Below are 21587 nucleotides of genomic sequence, written 5' to 3' on the forward strand. Positions count from 1 at the left end.
TTCCCTCTATATTTTTTTTAAATTTGAAAAAAAATGTATAATAAAATTCTAGAAAAAATGGGTACTTCAAAAATCATTAAATAGTTGTTAATATTTGAGATATCTCCTTTGTTTTATGATTTAAAAACACTAAATGCAGAATAACCAAATATGCCAAAACAAATTAAGAGAATTAAAATCCTTAACCTAGACCTGACTCATTTAATAATCGTGTTAGACAGGTCAACACTGTTATAACCCAAACTCAATTAGACTTGACCCAAACCCAAAATCAAGTAACATCAACTTACCAGGGTTTTTTTTAATCAAACTCTCATATCATTCCCTAATCTATCCCTTCTATCATAGTACTTCTGTTTTAATATTGTAATTAACCTTCAAATCTACATAATCATCAAATAGATTTATTTAAGAATAGAAAATGAAATAATGGACCTCAGTCCTATCTCACTGCATCAATTTTTAAGCATTACTTTGTAGTTTTATTTGATTGAAGATATCATTTATGATAGTTAAACGTGGAGATGGAAATCAAGTTGCCTCCAATAATTATGATAGGATGTAGAAGTGCCGACAGCAATGGCAATAATGATTAGGAAACCCTATTTAAGAACTCTCAAATCAAATTTGAAAGATCTTTCATAGACAAAGACCTTAATTCTGTTGCTTCTTAAGGTTTTGTACCAAAAAGTCTCTTAATTAAATGTTAATGAATCCATCGTTTGTTCGCAATTCGCTGGAACAGACAAGATAAACTAAATTTGCATTAAGGCATAATAAAACCTCCATTTAATATAGATTTAAGAGAGGTAAACTTAAAAAGAGAAATAACTAAGCTTCTTTTCTACTGCACATCATGCAGGAACCAGAACAGAACAATAAATAAATAATATAGAAAGGACAAAAGATTGGGGGAAAGAAGGGAGAGAGAACTGCAGTAGGTTGGGCATGAATCATGGTTTTAAATCTCTTCCGAGACCGAGCCGACTCGACTTGTCCGATACATCTCGGTATCGTCCTCCAATGAAACGGATAGACAAGTCAAATGTATCGGACGAGATTTAAAACAATGGTTCATTTGTCTCATTGTTGAGCAAGATGACTCAAACGTATATGAAAACTCGTCCGAGACGACTCAGTCTTGTTCATGGATGAGACGAGACGTCAAAACAATTTTAAAACCATAGCATGGACATGGCATTAATGATTCAATATAGGGAGTTGTAGGTGAAAGTGGTGGCAATTATGGAGGCTACACATATGAAGAGTGAGGGAAGTAAGGTGACATTCAAGAGCCTACTTTCACCCAAGTATCCGGCCAGCGTAATTGTGCCATCCGCGACCACCCGAGCCAGGGTTCCAGCTTCTGTTGAAAGCAATCCACCATTGTAGGTTCCACGTGAAAGCCTGGATGACATCACCCGAGATAGGAGCGATAGGTTGACACCTGGCTTTGTCAAGAAAAAAATTAGTGGAAAATATTTTTAAAAAGTCTCGGAATATAAAAAATAGCCATAGAAAATTATGATCGATTGGCTATATTCTTGGTCTGTAACCTAGAGCTAATCAAATGCTGCCCTAAACAAAATAAACATACCCTCGATTCAAAATACTGTGAAATATATTGACATGGTACCAACCCACTATAATCTATAGATCACGAAGAAGGATTATGGGTAGTTTAACAAAATGGTTCATAGAAATGAAATACGGATTTATTGTGGTTAAAATACATGAATTTTTAAGATGGAAGAGTAGAAAAAGTGAATCTTTCAAGACATGAGATCATTGTAAAGTTGAGACGAATATTATTTGGAAGGAGAATGGCTTGTAGCCAAAAACCACAAAAAAAAAAACATGCAAGATCTTCGGAAGATAGCTCCACCAAGAAAATTAGGAAAAATGATTTTATATTTGGAAAACTGAGATACAAATTCTGAAATGTTGGAGAGGGCATGTGCACATGGGGGTATTGTAAAAGACTACACAATGAATTAGTTCTTCATCATAGATTTACCTTCAAGAACTTCGGCAGAAACGAAGGTGATAAGAGCCGAGCATACGTATTGTGGCATAGAGTACGGGCTTATAATGTGGAAGCTTAGGAGTATACCTATGCATACCATAATTTCAGATGCCAATAAAATTTGCCTGCAATAAGATCAATTAAAACGGTCATCAATAGATTATAGTAAGGAAATATACATATTATAAATTGGGTCAAATTTACTGGATTTATTTTTTAATAAAATAAAAAATCAAATAAATGGAACATATATTCAATAATTTCGACACCCAGGCTTAAGACATTATAGTATCTTGTATCAATAGTATCTTCAATCCCCTATCATAAATCTTCTGTAATTCTTTTATTTTTCTTGTCTCGAAATCGTTTTGTCAGTTAGGTCTTTTTTTTGTATAGATAAAAGACTATTGGAATGCATGCTAAGACGTAAAGTACATGCAACTTTCATGGTGAAACCAATTACTTAGACATTAATTATTACTGTTGTTGATGCTAACAGATTAAGATATTAATGTGGTAACCCTAACAAATAACTGATAATTTTCCTTATCCCCAAAAGTTTACCTGTCTTCGAACATGTTGCTAATGTAGCTTCCAACAATAATGTTTACTGGAAGAACTGTTAGCCCAAGGCATGCAAGGAAAATTGCCACTGAGCTAGTTGACCAATTAAAGTAGTATGTGGTGATGACACTGGATTCAGAAAGTAAAATCTCCATGGAATATTTGAGCATGAAATAAATCAATAACTGGACCTGCAAAATATTAAATTGTTAGCTAGATCGTGCACAAAACTGATATATAGTGTTAGAAACCAACCAAGGTTACAAAGAGCAATACACACAAAACTCACACCACTCTCCACAGTACTCTAAGCCACAGAAATGTTACAAACCCAATCCCAACTACCCAACATGTCTTCGAAAAAGATCTTGAATTCTTTAAAAAGCTTACACCAAAAAAATAAAAAAACCCAGGATTGAAATGATAGTGTCCTGACACGATTGTTCTCTATTCTCGAAGATTCAAATATTCTTTTCGTTCCAGAAAAACTCAACGGATTTCAGAAGGCATTAGACTTGAAGTTCAGAAGTTTCTCTTCTTTATCTTTTTAAATGAACACACACACACACACACACACACACACACACACATATTTATTAATGTCAAGAATTTAGTAGGTATTATGTTCCAATCATAACCACAGACATCAATTTTGAAAATGCATATACCATAGATGAAATGTGCTATTAAAATAGATCTTTTACTTAGCTTAACTGATATCTTATGAATTGGGGTGATCTAAGTAAAAGCTGGTGTGGCAATAGAATCTCTCTTAAATATCAATCATGTTTTGAAAAAAGCATCCCAAAGTTACCAATCTTCTTCAGCATCATATTGTGAGCGTCCACAGCTTTATTTGACCATATGAATTATTTCTACTAAAAGTATCCAGTGCTAATTGTACTAGGATTTGCACCCCACATAGTGGAAAATTAGTAGATCCAGTCAATTAAGAAGAAAGATAATCCAATAGGCTACAGAAGAACGAAAATTGCTACCTTAATATACCGACAAATCAATTTATCCAATGATACAAGTGGCATGCACTTATGAAAAAAGAAAAGAAGTGTAAAGTAAATACTAAATCAAACTCAGAATAACCGTACATACCTTTACGGATGGTGTCAGTAACCTATATGCTGAACCAATTGAAGCAGAAGCTCTGTGTGATTCTTCCGAAGATTCTTCACTAACATCACATTCTTGGTCACCATCTTCATCCTCTGGCTTTTCTTCTGAACTTAAGAGTAATGGTTGTGCGAGGCCTTTTTCAAGTGCATCATTTTCTACTGGTCCTGTCATTTAAAAAAAATGTTTGCCAATTAGATCTTTCATTAATCAACATCTATGGAAACAGTTGAATTACCAATATTGTGAAATGAAATAAAAGATTCAAATAAAAGTGAGAAGATGTAGAAGACCGCGGGCTTAGCAACTTGCGAGGCAATTTTCTATAGTTTCAAGAAAAGTAATTTGTGTTCAAGATTACAAACAGACCAGGCTGACCTGAGCCCAAGTGCTGAGTGGTCCCAGTTAGAGACCTAGACACTTCCATCCATGATAGGTTCAAAAAATTCAACCAAAAATTACATGCATTTTCCCTGGAATCAAAACAAAAATACCTGACTTAAAATTTGCACCCAATCCCATGTTTCTTGAGCCACACTGGTCCATGATGAAGGCCAGGCAGGTTCTTGCACAATGTGCAAGGGCACGAGGCATAACAAGCTAGGACCAAGCCCGGATCTGATCAGGCTAGCCTAGCACAGCCCAAATTTCATTGCATTGAACATTAAGTCATGACAAAAGAGCATACTGGGTTGATAAGATCGGTCCACAGGCCTAGATGTCCAGAGAGGTCCACGGCTTAAGACCTGTTGGGACTGGGCCAGCTAAGCTGTATGCAATCCTACCTGTGCTATGAGTAATGAGTTCTATATGTATTTCATAGGCATTAGTAAGAAAAAAGAATATTTTGACAACATCGTCCACTCAATGTTAACGGTGGGATGCTCTAATCGGATACCTAGCTGCACATGGTGATGCCATAATTGTAAGTTTGTTGCTTGTGTTGCCAATATATGACGCTAAGTTTGAGCCATTTTGAAATTCTTACCAAGTCTTTGCAGTTTATGCATTGTAAATGCTGGCATGGATCTGGGTCTGTAGTGATTGATGTCGTAAGTCATAACTTCACTTGGAGAACATGGGTGCGAACTACAATGGGTCAGAGTTCTCTCAAGTTTATGATAATTAACGTTGCACCCATTGTCTCATGAAGAACAAAGGGACACTGCAATGAAATGATTTAGTAATAATGGAGGTGAAGACGAGTGACCTTTAAAGTTATACAACTCTATGGAAAGGAAGATGTTGCTAGTGGCCCCTATTACTTTGGCTGACAGCTGTCTGAAGTGAGATGCAGAGAACTCACTTCCCCTTTTCATGGCTTACTGTATACGTTTAACGCAGATGTAGGATGGACCACTCAATAGCAATGATGAGGTGAAGTCATGTCTCAAGATCTGATTACCAGAATTGACTTGGACCAGTCAGAGAAGTGCAAAAGTTGGAAATGAAGAGAAGAGAACACACCTCTGATCCTTAAATAGTTATGCTGACTCATGTTTTGGTTCTCTGTCCAAATGACATTTTTTACTAAAACTGTAATGGGGACACATGTAGTTTTCTCAGGTACCAGTTTCGATATCAATTAGTGTAGATATAGATAGATATGCTGGGTATGTTGAAGTATCTGGTATCAATCTATGGTAAAGAAATATTTCAAAAGCTATTCGCTCGAAAGCCTCAAACGAAAACTATTCAAGGGATAACAGAGGTTAATGCTTGAAGATTGTAGCATAAGTAATTAATAACGTCAGAAAATGCAATTGTTGCAGATAAAATACAAGAGAAATTTGTTTCTCAAGCATAAGTAGATTTGTAATATAGATAAGTTAGATTGACTACCAAGTTTGACTTACCATCATCCACTTCCTGTGGCACATGGTTCTCTTGTGTGTCACGAACCGGTTCCTTAAAAGAAATCCACAACCAAACCAAGTAGATCAGCCATGCCAGAGCCATAACCCAGCCAGGTAAAGTGTCTACATTAAATGTTAGCTTGTAAATCTTAAAATTGGTCTGAAGTAAGCCAGCAATGGCAGGACCACATGCCATCCCAAGAGCGCTGGCACTAACAAAACCAGCAGAAGCCTGCATTCGTATTTTAAGAGGTACACAGTCACTGATATATCGCCGATTAACTGCTCTTGCTGAGCCAAATCTGAAAAGATGACAGACGTCATTGTGTCAAAGCACATCAAAGGACATAAAATGCAATATATATATATGGGGGCGGTTCAACAGCCCTAAAGTTTGCCAAGTTTTGTGCCAAACATTTTTTGTAAATCACTTTTGATGGGGTTAGAAGTTTTGGAATAGGCTGATTTTTGTGAGGATGATCTCTACGGTGAAGAGATCATCTTCACCAAAAATCAGCTCATTTTGAAACGTCTAACCCCATCAAAAGTGATTTATAAAAATTAGACGGTCCACGATTCTTCAACTTGTAAACTAGGGTTAGAAGTTTCAAAATGAGCTGATTTTGGTGAAGATGATCTCTTCACCGTAGAGATCATCCTCACAAAAAATCAGCCTATTCCAAAACTTCTAACCCCATCAAAAGTGATTTATAAAAATTAGACGGTCCACGATTCTTCAACTGTAAACTAGGGTTAGAAGTTTCAAAATGAGCTGATTTTGGTGAAGATGATCTCTTCACCGTAGAGATCATCCTCACAAAAAATCAGCCTATTCCAAAACTTCTAACCCCATCAAAAGTGATTTACAAAAAATGTTTGGCACAAAACTTGGCAAACTTTAGGGCTGCCGAACCGCTTCCTATATATATATTATATATGCATAAGCTTGCAAGGTTTAAAAAAAACTTGAGGTGCAATTGCTGAGGTTCAAGGCATAAGCTTCAATGTTTTTCTTTTTTAAACGCTCTAAAAATTCCTTTAAAAAAAGGACCGGCAGAGAGATAAAAAGAAGTATATAAAATAAGTATACTAGCACTTCTTCTAATAGAAGACATGGCTTTAGAAAGAATTGATTGGAGGAACAAGAATGCATCATCAATATAATCTATCCCTTAAATAAGCACAAATCATAAATCAAATCTTAATTTATAAACCAAATACAAGTCATAGTCAAGTACTTGAGTCAAGTTAACAATATAAGATATTTTTCTGCAAACTTCTTTTAGGTCCAAAATCCAAATTTCCCTCCCACGCAATAATTAATAGTATAACACTTGACAACAATATCTTAGTGGTCATCAATGAGGCTTGACTATGTGATAAGTTGTGCCATTACCACATGTACATTTACAGGTTCCAGTCTACGAGCTCGCACATGCCTCGAAGCGTATGGCTCTTGTATCTCGAGACTAGCCTTTTTAAACCTTATAGGATTGAAAGAGATATGGATCTAAATAACCATTCACACACAAGAAGATATGTGCATAATAAAACCAACAGAAATGTGAATGACCTTAATAAGAGCCAGCAGCATGCAGTATCATTAATTAATTTTACCAATTATTTTAACTTGTTTTTGCCTAATCAAAAGCATCAAAAATGGATGGCCAATGGACTCCCAAATTTAAAATGCATTGACCAAAGGTGAAGATGCAATAATTTTTCAACAGTTCTTAAAATGTTGTGCTCTACATTCATGTGGCATCCAATCATGTTTTTGGGTGCCACATGGACATGCGTCCATATAGATAGGTTTGTAACTGATCTCTTTTCGGTCATACAAGTATATGAGGATTAAAGCAATCACTCAACCATTTATATACATATCAGAGAACTTACGATAATTTGGATAAACAAAGCAGAAACAGAAAGTTTAACATATCAAGTCAGAAGAGGGAGAAAGCAATCGCTTACCCACATAAAAGACGACCAATCAGAAGAACCGCTATTGAATCAAGATCGTATGCCAATGCATATAAAGTATTCCCCACAAAAAGAATGATACTGCTAAATACAAGAGGTCTGAAGTATGATTTATTTGACCATGCACTAAAATACACTGATGAAAACACTTGAGCAACAGCCATCGCCCCAATCACAACACCACAAACTGTTGCCGCAGCTCCAAGGTTCATGGAGTAGTTGTCCGCTGTTGGCACAATAATGTATGTGTTGACCATATACAGGAATGTATTCGCCAAGTTTAAGAGAAGGGACATAAAATGATAAGTTTGGCCATCAACTTGATCCTCGGTTGGAGTTGGTAACTCTTCTTGCATAATTAGTGCATGTTGTCCTAAAAATTGGAGGAAGTTTGTTGAGTGAGTTAATCTGTCTATCGCTGCTTTTATTGAATCAATAATGGGTTCCTGCAAAGGAAGTCATTACATAACATCTACGTAAATGTAAATCAAATACTCAACCAAACGAACGGCAAAGAATAATTATAAAATGTTGGGCAAACATTAAAAAGGGGGGAAAATAGAGGTAAGAACAAAAAAAACCTGCAACAGAACAGAGGGTTGATCGTAGATTGATAAGTAGCTTCCTCTGCAATCCTGAAGATCGGCAAGATTGCGAGATATGGCTCCCACAACAGCCCCAAGGCCCTGCATGTTCCATTATTAGTTAATAACGTTTGATTCACACAAAGAGATACCCTTTTCAGAGACTAATTATGCTTGATAAAACTTTGTAAAACATAATGAAAAATCGCATCCAAGAATTAAAGCTGATAAAAGTGAAGATGTGGTAGGGACCTAATATTTTGAGGATCTTCTTAACAATGTTAAAGGAAAAAAGTTTGAAGTTTGAAATTGAAAATTGAATTAATTACCACATGCTTGAACACTTGCTGTAGTTGAGAATAAGGATGATTTGCACGAGAGGTGACATAGTAATCAGTGAATCTGTAGCCAAAGCGTTTATCAAACTTCTTCAGTATCTTACGCAGACCAATAGCATTCATCTCAACAAAATAGAGAAGCTTTAAAAGATCTTGTCCCACTTCTCTATATGCTTCTCGTAGTTCCAAGATTTGGCATATTTCAGGCTGCTCTAAAAGCACTGCATGCTGTTCTCCAAGCTTGGCTATCCTGCTTGCAAGTAGCCCTTGTTGTTCCAAAAGAAACAGGACAATCTTTTCGATCTAAATTTGAAGAGCCCATCAAAATTAATCAGCATTGAATTTGTATGCAAATAATATAATCAAATAATAATTACATTCTCAATGAAAAAGCCTGTATAATGTATTTAACCAGCAAGAAACATGTGTTTGCAAAGAGAGAATCGACCTTTACCCATAAAAAGACAGCAGTAGGGCATCTTAACAATGTAAAGAAACAGCTTTTGGACCATATCGTCAATTATTTAACATCAACCAACACTATGTCTCTAGAAATAGCGAACACCAAGGGATCCCTCTTAAATACAAGCATTACCATTTTTTTTATGAATAACTAAGATTTTATTAAAAGAAAGCATAAGGAAGTAGAGGGAAAATAATTCCCTTGACAATTACCTCATTTATAACTAAAGTGAAATGATACAAACTCATGGCTGTTTATCATCATCAAAGCCTTGTCACAAGGATTCAATGTCGGCTGAATGAATCATATTCCTCCATTCCACTATGCCCAAAGCCACGACTTATGTTATTGAAAATGTGTTCATATCCACACTTACTATCTCTATCCACATTCTTTTGGGTCTTCCCATTATTCTTTTAGAATTTACAACTTGAATATTCTTCTAACCGGAACAGTAATTGTCCTTCATTGAACATGCCCAAACCATCTAAGTTGATTTTATCTTAGTTTATCACCTATTGGACTTTTCCAACATTTTTTTCAAAGACATTCATTTTTAATTTTATCTTTCCGAGTCTTGCCATCACTCATCTCAACATCCTCATTTATGCTATATTCATCAACATGATGCTTCTGGACCGCCTAACATTCAACTCCATAAACATAGCTGGTCTTACGGTCATCTTGTTAAATTTTCTTTTAAATTTGAGTGGTATGCGCCAAAAAAAAAAAAAAAAATAGCACTCCAAAAACACAACTCCACTTTAACCATCTAGCTCTAATATTCATCATCATCTACCTTATTCCAATTAAGATGGGGCAAACAAGGTGATGAATCAAAAACTGTACCATGGATAATATCCATCTTTCCCCACCCATAGAAGAGTACTTCACGAGCCACCTTTTACTCTTAAAGGACCCTTCTGAAGTGATCCTTAATATTGTAAATGCCTCCATGAGGAGTCTTTGAAATCCACTTCATTTGCTACACATGCATATGTGTAATGGTCACACCAATTCATTAATAAAACGTATACACATGCCTATGTATGACTTTATTTATCTACTCCATATATAGAAACAATCTTGACATTCAAATTCACCTAGGTACCTTTGATTTTTTGATTGATTAATATTCATATAAAATTTCTAATACCTGATTATCCAACAACCTTGAGAATTCCTTGAGAATGTGACGACGATCTTCTGCTCCAGCCCCAATTTGTTGAGCATATTGCTTGACTTTTTTCTTCATTAACTTGTAATTGATGTAATAGCTGGGAGTAATCAAATTATAAAATATTAATAGAATCTTATGAACCATAAACAAATTCAAAGTGAAATGATGAACAATGCAATAATCAAGGACTGGCATGACATTCAATTTGCACAAAAATATGTCATTTAAATTTAGTGTGAAAATTGATGTAGGTGTTCAGGAATTGAATTACATAGAATAGTGTTGACTAACTGAATTAAAAACCTATGATCATATGCAAAAAAGGATGACTGGGTACAAAGATCTGTCATAATTAGAGTTCTAAGATGATTGGGTACATATGCTCTCAAATTCTACCTCTATTTTGGTTTCTTCTCGCATTTCAGCACTAATCTTGACTGAGAACATCCTATAAGAGACAAAGGACCAAAAAAAAAAAAGTGGGGTGATGGCCTAAGATTCTTGGCCTTCAGGAAATACATGTTTATTTCCCACCACTTAGCAAAACTTAAAAGCGGATAGACTATTACCAAACACAAGAATTCTCATTGTATATTAATGATAATGGGGTTGGTTTAGTCTTCCTAAAAGAGAAATCCCCCATGCAGTGTGTTGGCTTTTAAACAATGCAAAGACTAAGGTAGGAAGGGATGTGTTTCACAAACCTAGCAAATATGAAGTTAGCTAATCGCTTCAACACATAACAATCACAAAGTTCATGAGGGAATCAACCAACATATGATGGTTTAGTATCAAGGCCACTTCGCAAGAGCATAATCCCTAACGCAATTAATTATATATGGAAGGCATGCTTGTAAGGATCAAACTCATGGGTGTGAGACCACATCGGTAGCTGATTATCGCACATAGTCACATACACAAATGGAATTCAGATGTCTACCATGCATGCATTATCTTGCAAACGAGATATTTTAATAATTTCTTGCTCCCTCTACCTGACTTTCGATTCGAAATTTTACAGGACAATCAACACATGGTGAAACCTCATCCTGCTCTCCCTTGATGATAAAGGATGTTTTTCTCTTTTGATGCATTAGAGTGCATTCTTAAAATTAATTAGCCTTAAATTGGGTGCACAATTTAATATGGTAAGGTAGCCTTATGTTTCTCAGAGAACATGTAGATGGGTCTTGTTAACGTGTGCCCTAAGGGCACACATTAAAGTGCAATAAATACACTTTGAAATTTGGAATCTGAGGGAATTTTGGTAAGAAATAGTTTTTTTAAAGGGTATTTTCAGTACAAAATCAAATTTTCAAAGTGTATTTATTGCACTTTAACATGTGCCCTTAGGTAATATGTTAACAAAATCCCATGTAGATTAGTGAACAATGATACCAGTTATATTACAAAACTTGATGCATGCCAGACCAGTCACTAACCAATGTAACCTCAATGTAAGAACATAAAATTCATCCCTTTTAAGATTGAAGATGGAAGCGAAAGCAATACTTGCACCTCGCAGGAAAATAGGTCAAAGAATGAGAATAGACCATATCTTTGGAAGCATTCTTAAGAAAATGGTTGTTGGTTGTTTTTCAAGGAATTCTTTAGCATTTTGCTCAAATGGAAACTTCAATATATTTAATAACAAATATGAACATCTGCCATACACATTTTAAAATTTTCCATTTCCTACCGTTAAACAAATAGATATGTGTTCCAACAAAACTAGTTCATTTAAAATCATTTTCATCTTAAAGTTTCCAATAGCCAAATGATCTTGTAGTGTTTAACAAGCTAACTTTGATCTTTCCCCAAAGAACTGCATGCAAGTCACATTCCGAGGTCTGTTAGTCCAAAATTTACTCCCCAACATGACCATTGGGTAGTCAACAATAGTTCACGTTAACAGGGAATTGGAGTTCTTACATGTTCAAAGTTCACTTGATGTACTTTTCCTAGATATCAGTTTTGTCATGTATTCAGTATTCTGCATTACTGCATCTAAATGGAAGTATAATTAAATTGATAATCTGTAAAATTCATATGCTCAATAAAGTTTGATGACACAACCGACAAATTGGTACTTTTTTCCAAGCCACGTGGACTTCAAAATAAAGGACCAAAATACCAAACAGGGATGAGTTCTTCATTGAATGATGGATGATGATGTATTAACACTCATTTTACCAAATATTGCCTCGCAAAAAAGCATCTAAATAATTAACTTCTTCAGGCTGATACACAAACATACCCTTGCCATTCTTGGATCTGCCTTTCTTTCAACTTTTTCCCAAATTCAACCATCTTTCAGTAAGCTGGTGAAACTAAAACCAAAAGAAACAGATAGAATAAGAACAGATTTCTATCAAGTGATAGATGAGAACGTTAATTAATATAACAGCAACAATGCATCCAGAAAAAAGCTAATCACATCTTGCTATCAAGTGAGAGAAAGAATGTTAAATAAGATCAAAGCAGCATCACATCCAGGATAAATGCAGTGAAATAATATTCATTGGAATAACAAAATTACAAGAGAGGGAGGGAGGGAAAAAAATTAAGATTTAAAATAAATATATAATAATCCATGAATTGCTGAAAAAGAAACGAAGATCATTCAAATTCAAGATCTAATAAATATAAAATAATTCAAAAATGAATCATCAAACTAACTTAACGTGTTTTTGGCTCCCAAATAGCCAACTGCCCAATTAATTCTTTATAACGTACTCTATTTTTCTTTGACAAATAAGCCAGCAGCCATTGATGTTTTCCCAGAATTTTCCGTAGACCTCTCTGAGATAAATAATTTTTTCTGTGCAATTCCAAATGTGAAAAAAGTCTCTGTCTCTTATTGGTGAAATTGATTACTGGAAATTCAACAAACCCCTTTTTTCTTTCTTTTCTTTTTTTCTTTTTTTCTTTTTTCTTTTTTCTTGCGAAATAACAGCTAAGAAAATAGAGCTCGTATTAGAAGACAATTTTCAAAACTACCACTGTTGAGTTCACTTTCCTTAGATTAATTAGTTATGATAACAGCTACGTAAACACAGCCCATAGAAGAAGACAAACTGGACACAAAGAGTCCTAATTTCGTGTGAGCATGATATTCCCAACTGCAAAACATCCTTCCATTCACACCATCAGCAAAGAACTAAATTCTTTCACAATCCCTTCAACTAGGGTCTCAGTTATAATGTGAAACGCAATTTTAGGGATGGCTTCCAATTTGGATCCCTTCAAATTGGGTCTCAGTTCTAATGTGAAACCCAATTTTGATTGGGTATGACTTCCAATTGGAGCCTCAAAATCAATTTTGTTTTGCCTTTCTCTCAATTTCCTATCAACCCCACTTCATCCCTTTCTTGAGCAGATCATAAAACCAATTACAAGTAAATTTATGAATTTGCATCTAAAATGGTCCTCAGAGGTTAGACCCAGAAGGCATCAAAACAGCAGAACGACCAATTATATCTTCTTAAGTATAATTTCTGTTGAGTTTCTCAAAAGAAACTTTTTTGAGCAATTTAATTCATAATTTTTGTTTTTCCATTGATTTAATCTCGCTTAATGAAGCTGAATTGTTCCATTCCACTACTCGGTACCAACTCGGCTAAAACAGCTCCAACTCGACCGAGTCAGAGCTGAATTCATACACAGTGATTTATCCAAGTCACCTTCAGAGCCAAATTTTTAATAGTAACCTGAAGATGACTCGGTCAAACCAAGGAACCAATTCAGACGAGACTATTACTTCGCGTGACAATTGAGATAAATCTCGAGTTAAAATCAATCATAAACTTCAAAAGATTTGAAAAATACGAGCTAAAATGTAGGTTTTTAAAACAGAATCACGCACAATAAGATTGAATTTGAGAGAGAAAGATAGAAAGAAACCTGAATCAAAACCTCACGTCCTCGATTCTTCGAAGCAATTTAGATGATCATCAACAAACAAATCAACACCATAAGAAGAAAATATCAAATTTTGATATCAGATTACCAATCGAAACGCGAATATTTCGATTGAAAACCTAAAGAAACATTAATTCAGATCTGAAATCCAAAACAAGGAATCCAGATTTCGAAGATGAATCACAGAGAGAGAGAAAAAAGCTGAGAAAGATCACGAAATGGATTTAAACTTTGGAGACGAAATGTTTGGATTTTAGAATTAGAGGAAATTAACAACTCTGATTAGGGTTCGAAAGATCAAATATTTATATTTGAAAATATATCTTAATCGATCACGAGTCGGATAGTTGCAACGGAGATAAATAGAGGAGATTTTTTTATTGAAACAATAAAATGTGGAGAATATGCTTAGATACATTCGGTATAAACTTTATGGGAAATAATAATAAAATATTTTCAAAAGAGGAGTCGTTTTCAGCGTATTAGAGGAACAAATCGTTGCCTTGCGTGTGTCTTGGTCATTCGCTTTGAAAGCAAATTCCGACTTTCGATTGATAAATGTATTAATGTGACTTTTTTTTTTTTTATTATATATATATCATATATATAATAAGAGAAGATTGTTGCTTAAGTATTGGCTCACCATACCTACTACAAGGCTTGTGTGAAAATTATTTAATGGATCATTAGATAACGACTTCTTTTTAAATACCATAATTTAATAACAATTAATAATAAAAAAATTCAAATGTCTCCCCTCCTTAAGACAAATTTTAGAGTTGCGATTTCCTGACTCCCCCTCTGACATACTCTCGTGACGTTTGTATGTGCATATAGAATCATAGATTTTTTTTCTTGGGATACATAATTGTACATATTTATTGGGATGTGCAATATGTATCTCGAGAAAATCTATGGTTCTATATACATGTCATGTCACAAGAGTCAAGAGGGGAGTCAATTTATCTTTATTCCAAATTTTAAAGTACCTAAAATACTTTTTCTTAGGCATAGCTTTAGAAAAGTTGAGAATTGGTGATTTGGATAGATCTTATCTAAATATTTGAAATACATATATTATCTTGAAGAGATGGATGTCATATCAAGCTCCTACACTTGTCGTTTGGTAAATGTAGTAATTTTGTCACTTTTGAGAAGTAACAAGTTTGTAATGGATAGACCTTCTTGATATATCCAAAAATGTAATATATTCATTTGAATTAAGTCTTAATCTAAAAAAAAAAAAAAGTGTAAATGAGAGGTACTTTTAAATATTTAAAATTTTGATTGTCATTTTATATTAATTGGAATGAATTGCAATGGTAGGGAAGATAAATGAGAGGAGAAAGCAAGGTAGTAGGGTACTTTAAAATTTGTCTCAAGTTATGGGTTATTTCGAAATAAAATATTTGTAATTGTATAATTATGTTATTGCCAAAATTTAGAGGGGTATTTAGAAAGAAATCCCTACTTAAAGGACCATGAAGTAATTTTTCCTTCTTAGAATAAGAACTAATTAATTTGATATACACTCCAAATTTCAATGAAAATTCGTGATCCTTCCTTTCATTTTCAAACTAATTATGATCACACTAGAGACTAACATAAATGATAGAAACACCCTCATCTTCAACTTCATGACAAAAATATTATTGATTTCCTGGTGTTTTAGTGAATATGTGAGATATCCGTATATTCAAATTAACCACATGCCCTCTTTGATCAGAGCTTAATTTAGATTTATGAAAAATGATTACAAATTATGAAATTTTTTTGTGAAGTTCTTAGAATTTTATCTTTTATGATCTTGTACATCAAATCATTTTTTTGAACACCACAAATTAATGTGGATAGAATCCACTCCAAGGTATGTTAAGTAATAAATTAATTGTAAAAAATTAAAAATTTATGACATGGATCTTGCTCCAGGATTTACTGGGTAACGAACTTCATAAAGTAAGGTTCTCTTGAAGTTGACAACTCCAAGGGAGTTTATGTAATAAAAATGCAATAGTTGGGTAAATCTCTCTTTTAAATATTAAAAAAATAAAAAATAAAAAAATTGTAATCTAAGATGTATCTTTGATAGGGTGGTAGCTTTATTTAAGATGCCATTGTCTTAACTGTCAAGATCTTTGTTGGTTGTCGTTTGAGAAGGCAAGAGAAAATGGGTGGCCATTGGTGGGACCCACTTGATGGATACAGTTACTAACTAAGGATCTATTCAATTAATTCTGTCAAAACAACTGTACTTAATTACAAGTCATTTAAAATATACGCATTTATCTGTCCCACCTTAATTCCTTTACTAGGAACCTTAAATACTTTACTAGGAAATTCAAAAAAAAAAAAAAGGGAGGGGGGGAATTACTTATAGGATCGTGGCCGAAGGACTTTTTTCTTAATAATACATAACTTTTGGGTGATTTCTTAATAATCCATTTAATGAACTTTTTTTTATTTTTTTTATTTTTATAACAATCCTTAGACCTATTCTCACGTGTATAAGGTCTTTGAAATATTCAAATTATCATTTTCTTATCTTCTTCATATAATTAGGTTTTTTAACGATGATTTTTGACAAATCTTTGATCTTAAATGACGATTGAAGAAAGATATTCTCTTAATTTTGAATATCTACTTTTTTTTTTGATGATTTGTAAAAAAAAATGCATAATGAAATTGATATTCAATTTTTTTTATAATTATATCGTAATTTTTGATTTGCAACTATAATTTATACATTTTGGATATTTCAAGAAAATTTATCAAGTAAAGTTGGAAAAACAATAATTAAAAAAAAAATGAAAAGTATTGTTCACATTATAACATTGAGTTCATTTTTCCTTTTTTTTTTTTAATTAAGTTTTTCCAACGTCAATACTTAGTAAATCTCATCAAAATACCCAAAATGCATAAATCATAGTTGCAAATAAAATTTCTGATGTACACTTAAAAAAAAATTCAAATATTAATTTTGTTCTTCATTTTTTTTATAAACCATAAAAATAAAATAAAAAAAATATGTCTAGATTTTTAAAATTAAGAGAATATCATTCTTCATTCGTCACTAATGATAAATGAATCGTTGAAAATGATCATCGATCGTCGATAATAATCACAATCACTATTGAAAAACCTAACTATGCAAAGAAGATTAACAAATGGTAATTTGGGTATTTCAATGACATTATATATGTGAGATGAGGTCCAAGGATGGTTAAGAAAAGAAAAATTTACTAAATGGACAATTAACAAATCGTCCAAAACTTAGAAATTATTTAGAAAAAGAAAAAAAAAAAGTCCCTCCACCAAGGTCCTTTAACTAATTGTTCAAAAAAAGAAGAAAAAAAATTGGAGGTTTGATTTGAACAGGTACAATTTTTATACAAATATGGGCATTTTTATACAATACATGCCACAATATTATGTATTTTTTAATAAAATGACTTACTGTTTACATTATTTTATTTAAAGACATTTTTATAAAATTAAAAAAAAAATAGATTTAGTTTAGTTGGTTTTGATATTAATTATTTGGCAATTCTTGATTTTTCTTTTTAAAAAAAATTATCTTTAATCCTGGAAATTAGTTATTTTTTTATAACAAAAATCATGTAAATTAAACTTACATGGAGAACATAGGTGATTTTATCACTAAAACCAAAGGTAAAGTAGTGTTTTTTATATTTCCTGCAATTTTTAATGGTGTTAAAAGAAAGATAGAAGAAAGGGGTATTTTAGTCATTTTCGTTAATGAAAATCATGACAGCTAACCAATCATTCATCAGTTTTAAAAAGCAAAGGATCTCAATTATCCACAGAACACGCTTTGGAGTAACATGTGAGATGCGACCAAAGAAAAATAAATATAAACGTGCGTAAAATGCTCAGTCAACTTTACTAATTAATTTATTAATAATAAATAGAACCTTCCACGTTTGTGTATGAGATAGCTTGTCTCCCTAGACCTTAATTTATTTTTTATAGACTAATATTTGAATGATCTAAATGCCTTCATTTCAACCCCTAACCTAAAAGATAGATATTTTTCTCGCAAAATCCATCATCTTTAAAGATTTTGATCAAACCATCATTTTCAACTTGAGTCGTGATAATTTGACTCCCCCTCTGACATATGCCCCCCTACGCCTTATCATAGAATCGTAGATCATTTACCTCGGGATTCACAAATAAATGTTCTACATATCCTGAGGTAAATGATCTATGATTTTGTGACAGGGGAATACATCAAAGGAAAGCATCAGAAAATCATTATTCTTTTAGATTTGTCTTAATCTTGTCTAGAAAAATTCTATTGACCCGTTCTTATAACAAGCATATGGTGTGTATGTGACATATATTTATTGAAGTTTAAACACGTTAAATAGTGTGTTACGAAGAAAAGAGAGCTTGATTAGGAGTCTGACATATTTTAAACTCCAACTAAAATGTTACATGTAGACACAATACTTATATTATGAGAATGAGACACTGTACTCGATCCTAATTCTTTAGAAAATTCTGATTATTTTTCCATCCAAAATTGCATCACGTCCTACTTTCTTATGTTCGTAATGGTTTTTATCGTAAATTCAAATCAAAGGTACCTTAAATCATTTGAATAGGTCTTATTAACATGTGCCCTCAAATGTCAAAGTGCAATAAATACACTTTGAAAATGCTCTTAAATCATCTGTAGCGCTTTAAAATATGTCCCCTGAGAGCACTCATTATCAAAACCCCATTTTTAATTAATCTATCTATGATGGTAGACCGAGTTAGGCGGGTATGATATCAATTTGAAAATCTAGAAGGTCAAAATTCCAAAAACATGCACGTCTAAAACACTCAGTAATACTCGTGCTGATAATGTCAGCTAGGATTCATACCTGGTCGTATGAGCACGTGTGAGAAATTCATTCACACTTGATGATGGTGCGTGTATATTTTAGAGAATTACTACTGCCACACCAACTTTGTACAATTCTTTCGGTGATTTGCCTATGAATTGGTAAAAAAGTTGATGTGGTAATAACAGCTATCATATTTTATTCATGAAACATTATAATAACTAATATAATAATAATAAAAGGGGAATTTTAAAAAATAATAATAAAATAAAAGAATAGGATGCGGCGAGCTAGAGATCAATTATTTATAGAAAAAAACAACGAAAATATTAAAATATTACTCGTAGGCTCGTAGCCTCCTACTTAAAATGTTGTCAATATGTATTTGTCAAGAACCGAACCAAGATTATACATACTAAGGGCTTCAATCATAAACCTTTTTTTTTTACTAAAATTTTTCTTTTTTTGAGCATCAAAATAGTATAAAATTCTTAAACAATTCAAGAAATCACCTTGTGACATGTCTTGGGGACATACATCCAAGAGATGGACCCACTCTCAATCGATGTGATTAGTGATTTTTTTTTCATTGGATTTAAATATTTTTTATTGAATTTGACAATTTTACCTTTGAAATGAATGTAAATAATAATATATAAAAAAAAAAAAGATAACTAAATAATATGTTCATCTGCTTCAGTAAATTTTACAAAATATTTGATCATTCTTGTAAGAAAAGTACGAAGGCTTCGTTTGATAACACTATTAAATTCTTTAATTAGAAATAGTTGTAAAAAATTGAAACATTAAAAAACTTGTTTGATAAAGTCTTGTAAAAGTGATATGTTGTTTACTAGAATTTGGTAATTGCTATTTGATACAGTTGCTGCATTTTGGTAAAATGACAAAAATGCCCTTAATGTTAATAATGCGTCAAATTAAATAAAATGACTTTAATAAATATATAATTACACTAAATATGTATAAATATAATAATCTTATACTAAAATATATTAAAAATTTATAAAAATAAATGTTAATTTAGATAAATTTATAAATATTATAATTCTATCAAAATTTCGACGACATTTCCTCTTAAAAATGGACTTACAAAATTTTCTTAATAAAAAAAAAAACTGCATCATATACATAACACATCCACATAACATACAGTATAATTGTATTTTAGCATCTTTTTAACATAATAACCATAGTTAATATTATAAGTATAATTGAAATAAATAAAAAACATGAAAAATAGGCATCTCACAAATGCATGCAAGATGAATTTTTCATTCATCTTTTTTGCCTCCATTATTTTACTTTTAATGACATTATCATCAACAATATCAATTTCATTTGCCTACATAAAAAACCTTACATGTCTCTATAAAGTAAAAGAATACGTGAAGTAAAAAATATGTATTTAAATTTATATTAAATTAAATACAAACCAACTCACAGTACGCAACATAGATAAGACAATATAAACCAATAAATTTTAGATTTCATATAAAGAAATCATGACCAGATTTTGGATTTGTATAAACAGTAAATCATTGAAGAAGAACATACTTAAACTAAAATATACCAACAAGTTTAAGAAATTTTAGATTTCATAGACAAAAAATCAAAATAATCTACTAAATTTCAGATATTTTCATCGATCAAACTAAAATTAATCACCACAGCTCTGTATATTCGATGGGATTACACATAAAGAATTGAAAAATAGAGTTAGGGGTTCTTAACAAATCGGCATTTCGATGGTTGATTACAAATAAAAAATTGAAAAGAGTTAGGATTCTATACAGATCGGCATATTCGATGGTTGATGAGACGTAAAACCCATTAAAGATCATGCTAAAATTAAAAAATAGCCCCATATTAACAAATGGATCATATAAAACTTGAAAAAAAAAAGTTAGGCTTCTTCGTAATTGAAGGGTAAAAGAGACTTTTCACGTGTGCCGTTTTACGGAGTTTGCTTCTCTTGCAAACACGAATTGGAATAGCTAAAATATACCGCTTGTCAATACCGTGGTTCAAAAGCAAATTTTGATTTTATTTGATTTTTGTCAAATAGTAATCATGTTAACTATTTAGGTTGAAATACAAAAGGATTGACCTCAATTCGCACTTTCCTAATATGGAATTGCACACATAATCATAGATGATTTTCACTCATATCTTGATGAAAAACATTTATGGTTCGTATACACCTCCACGTTAGGAAAGCACGAAATGAGGTCACTTTAACATTATTCAAATGCTAAAATGACTACATAGGACACTCCATTTGACATTGTGTTGGCATGTAAATGTGCATGGAACCAAAGATGTTTTTTCTTGAGATACAAGTGAAAAAGATCTATGATTCCATGCACACGTCCACATCAGCTCAGTATGCAATGTCCTGCCCATACACTCTAGGAAAATTTCGATTTCAGTACACTATTCATTTTAATTCCCAAAACATGCATCTCGAGTGAATTCATCATTTTTATAATCAATGAATTAACTGGTGTGTATACGAATTTGTAGATATTATAAGTAATGAACTCACGAGTTTGTAGGTTATAAAAACGATGAATGCGCATTTTAGGAATTAAAATTAACAGTGTGTCGAACTTGAAATTTCGTCATATTCAACGCATGAAATGAAGATTCACTTAAAAAAAAAATTGAATG

The 21587-nt window shown here is 32.5% G+C and overlaps 1 protein-coding gene across 4 annotated transcripts; it reads right to left on the reverse strand.

The window, feature by feature from the left end:
- Window positions 1–737: 737 nt before the first annotated feature.
- Window positions 738–14421, reverse strand: LOC147393598 (SPX domain-containing membrane protein At4g22990-like). 4 transcript variants are annotated; one of them, XM_086455925.1, is made up of 11 exons: window positions 14026–14421; window positions 12380–12452; window positions 10115–10219; window positions 8471–8782; window positions 8139–8243; window positions 7549–8003; window positions 5575–5876; window positions 3701–3885; window positions 2591–2781; window positions 2018–2151; window positions 738–1447 (listed from the first exon to the last, which is right to left on the reverse strand). In XM_086455925.1, exons 2-11 carry the CDS (start codon window positions 12386–12388, stop codon window positions 1209–1211), a joined length of 2037 nt encoding a protein of 678 aa, XP_086312051.1. In that variant the 5' UTR covers window positions 12389–12452; window positions 14026–14421; the 3' UTR covers window positions 738–1208. The 4 variants fall into 4 exon arrangements, with proteins under 4 accessions (XP_086312051.1, XP_086312049.1, XP_086312054.1 ...); XM_086455923.1 differs by having other exon boundaries at window positions 10099–10219; window positions 14026–14420; XM_086455928.1 differs by lacking the exon at window positions 14026–14421 and adding an exon at window positions 12859–13692.
- Window positions 14422–21587: the final 7166 nt, after the last annotated feature.

This window comes from Akebia trifoliata, chromosome 10, assembly GCF_017979445.1.
Source record: "Akebia trifoliata isolate Shusen 1 chromosome 10, ASM1797944v1, whole genome shotgun sequence".
NCBI classification, from domain to species: Eukaryota; Viridiplantae; Streptophyta; class Magnoliopsida; order Ranunculales; family Lardizabalaceae; genus Akebia; species Akebia trifoliata.

Coding starts and splice junctions, on each gene's coding strand:
- LOC147393598 (XM_086455923.1), bottom strand. CDS start 12,432: ATGGTTGAATTTGGGAAAAAGTTGAAAGAAAGGCAGATCCAAGAATGG. Junction 8,004..8,138: donor AACCCTCTGTTCTGTTGCAG/GTTTTTTTTGTT, acceptor CTTCCTTTGCAG/GAACCCATTATTGATTCAAT. Junction 5,877..7,548: donor ATTGGTCGTCTTTTATGTGG/GTAAGCGATTGC, acceptor TCATCTTTTCAG/ATTTGGCTCAGCAAGAGCAG.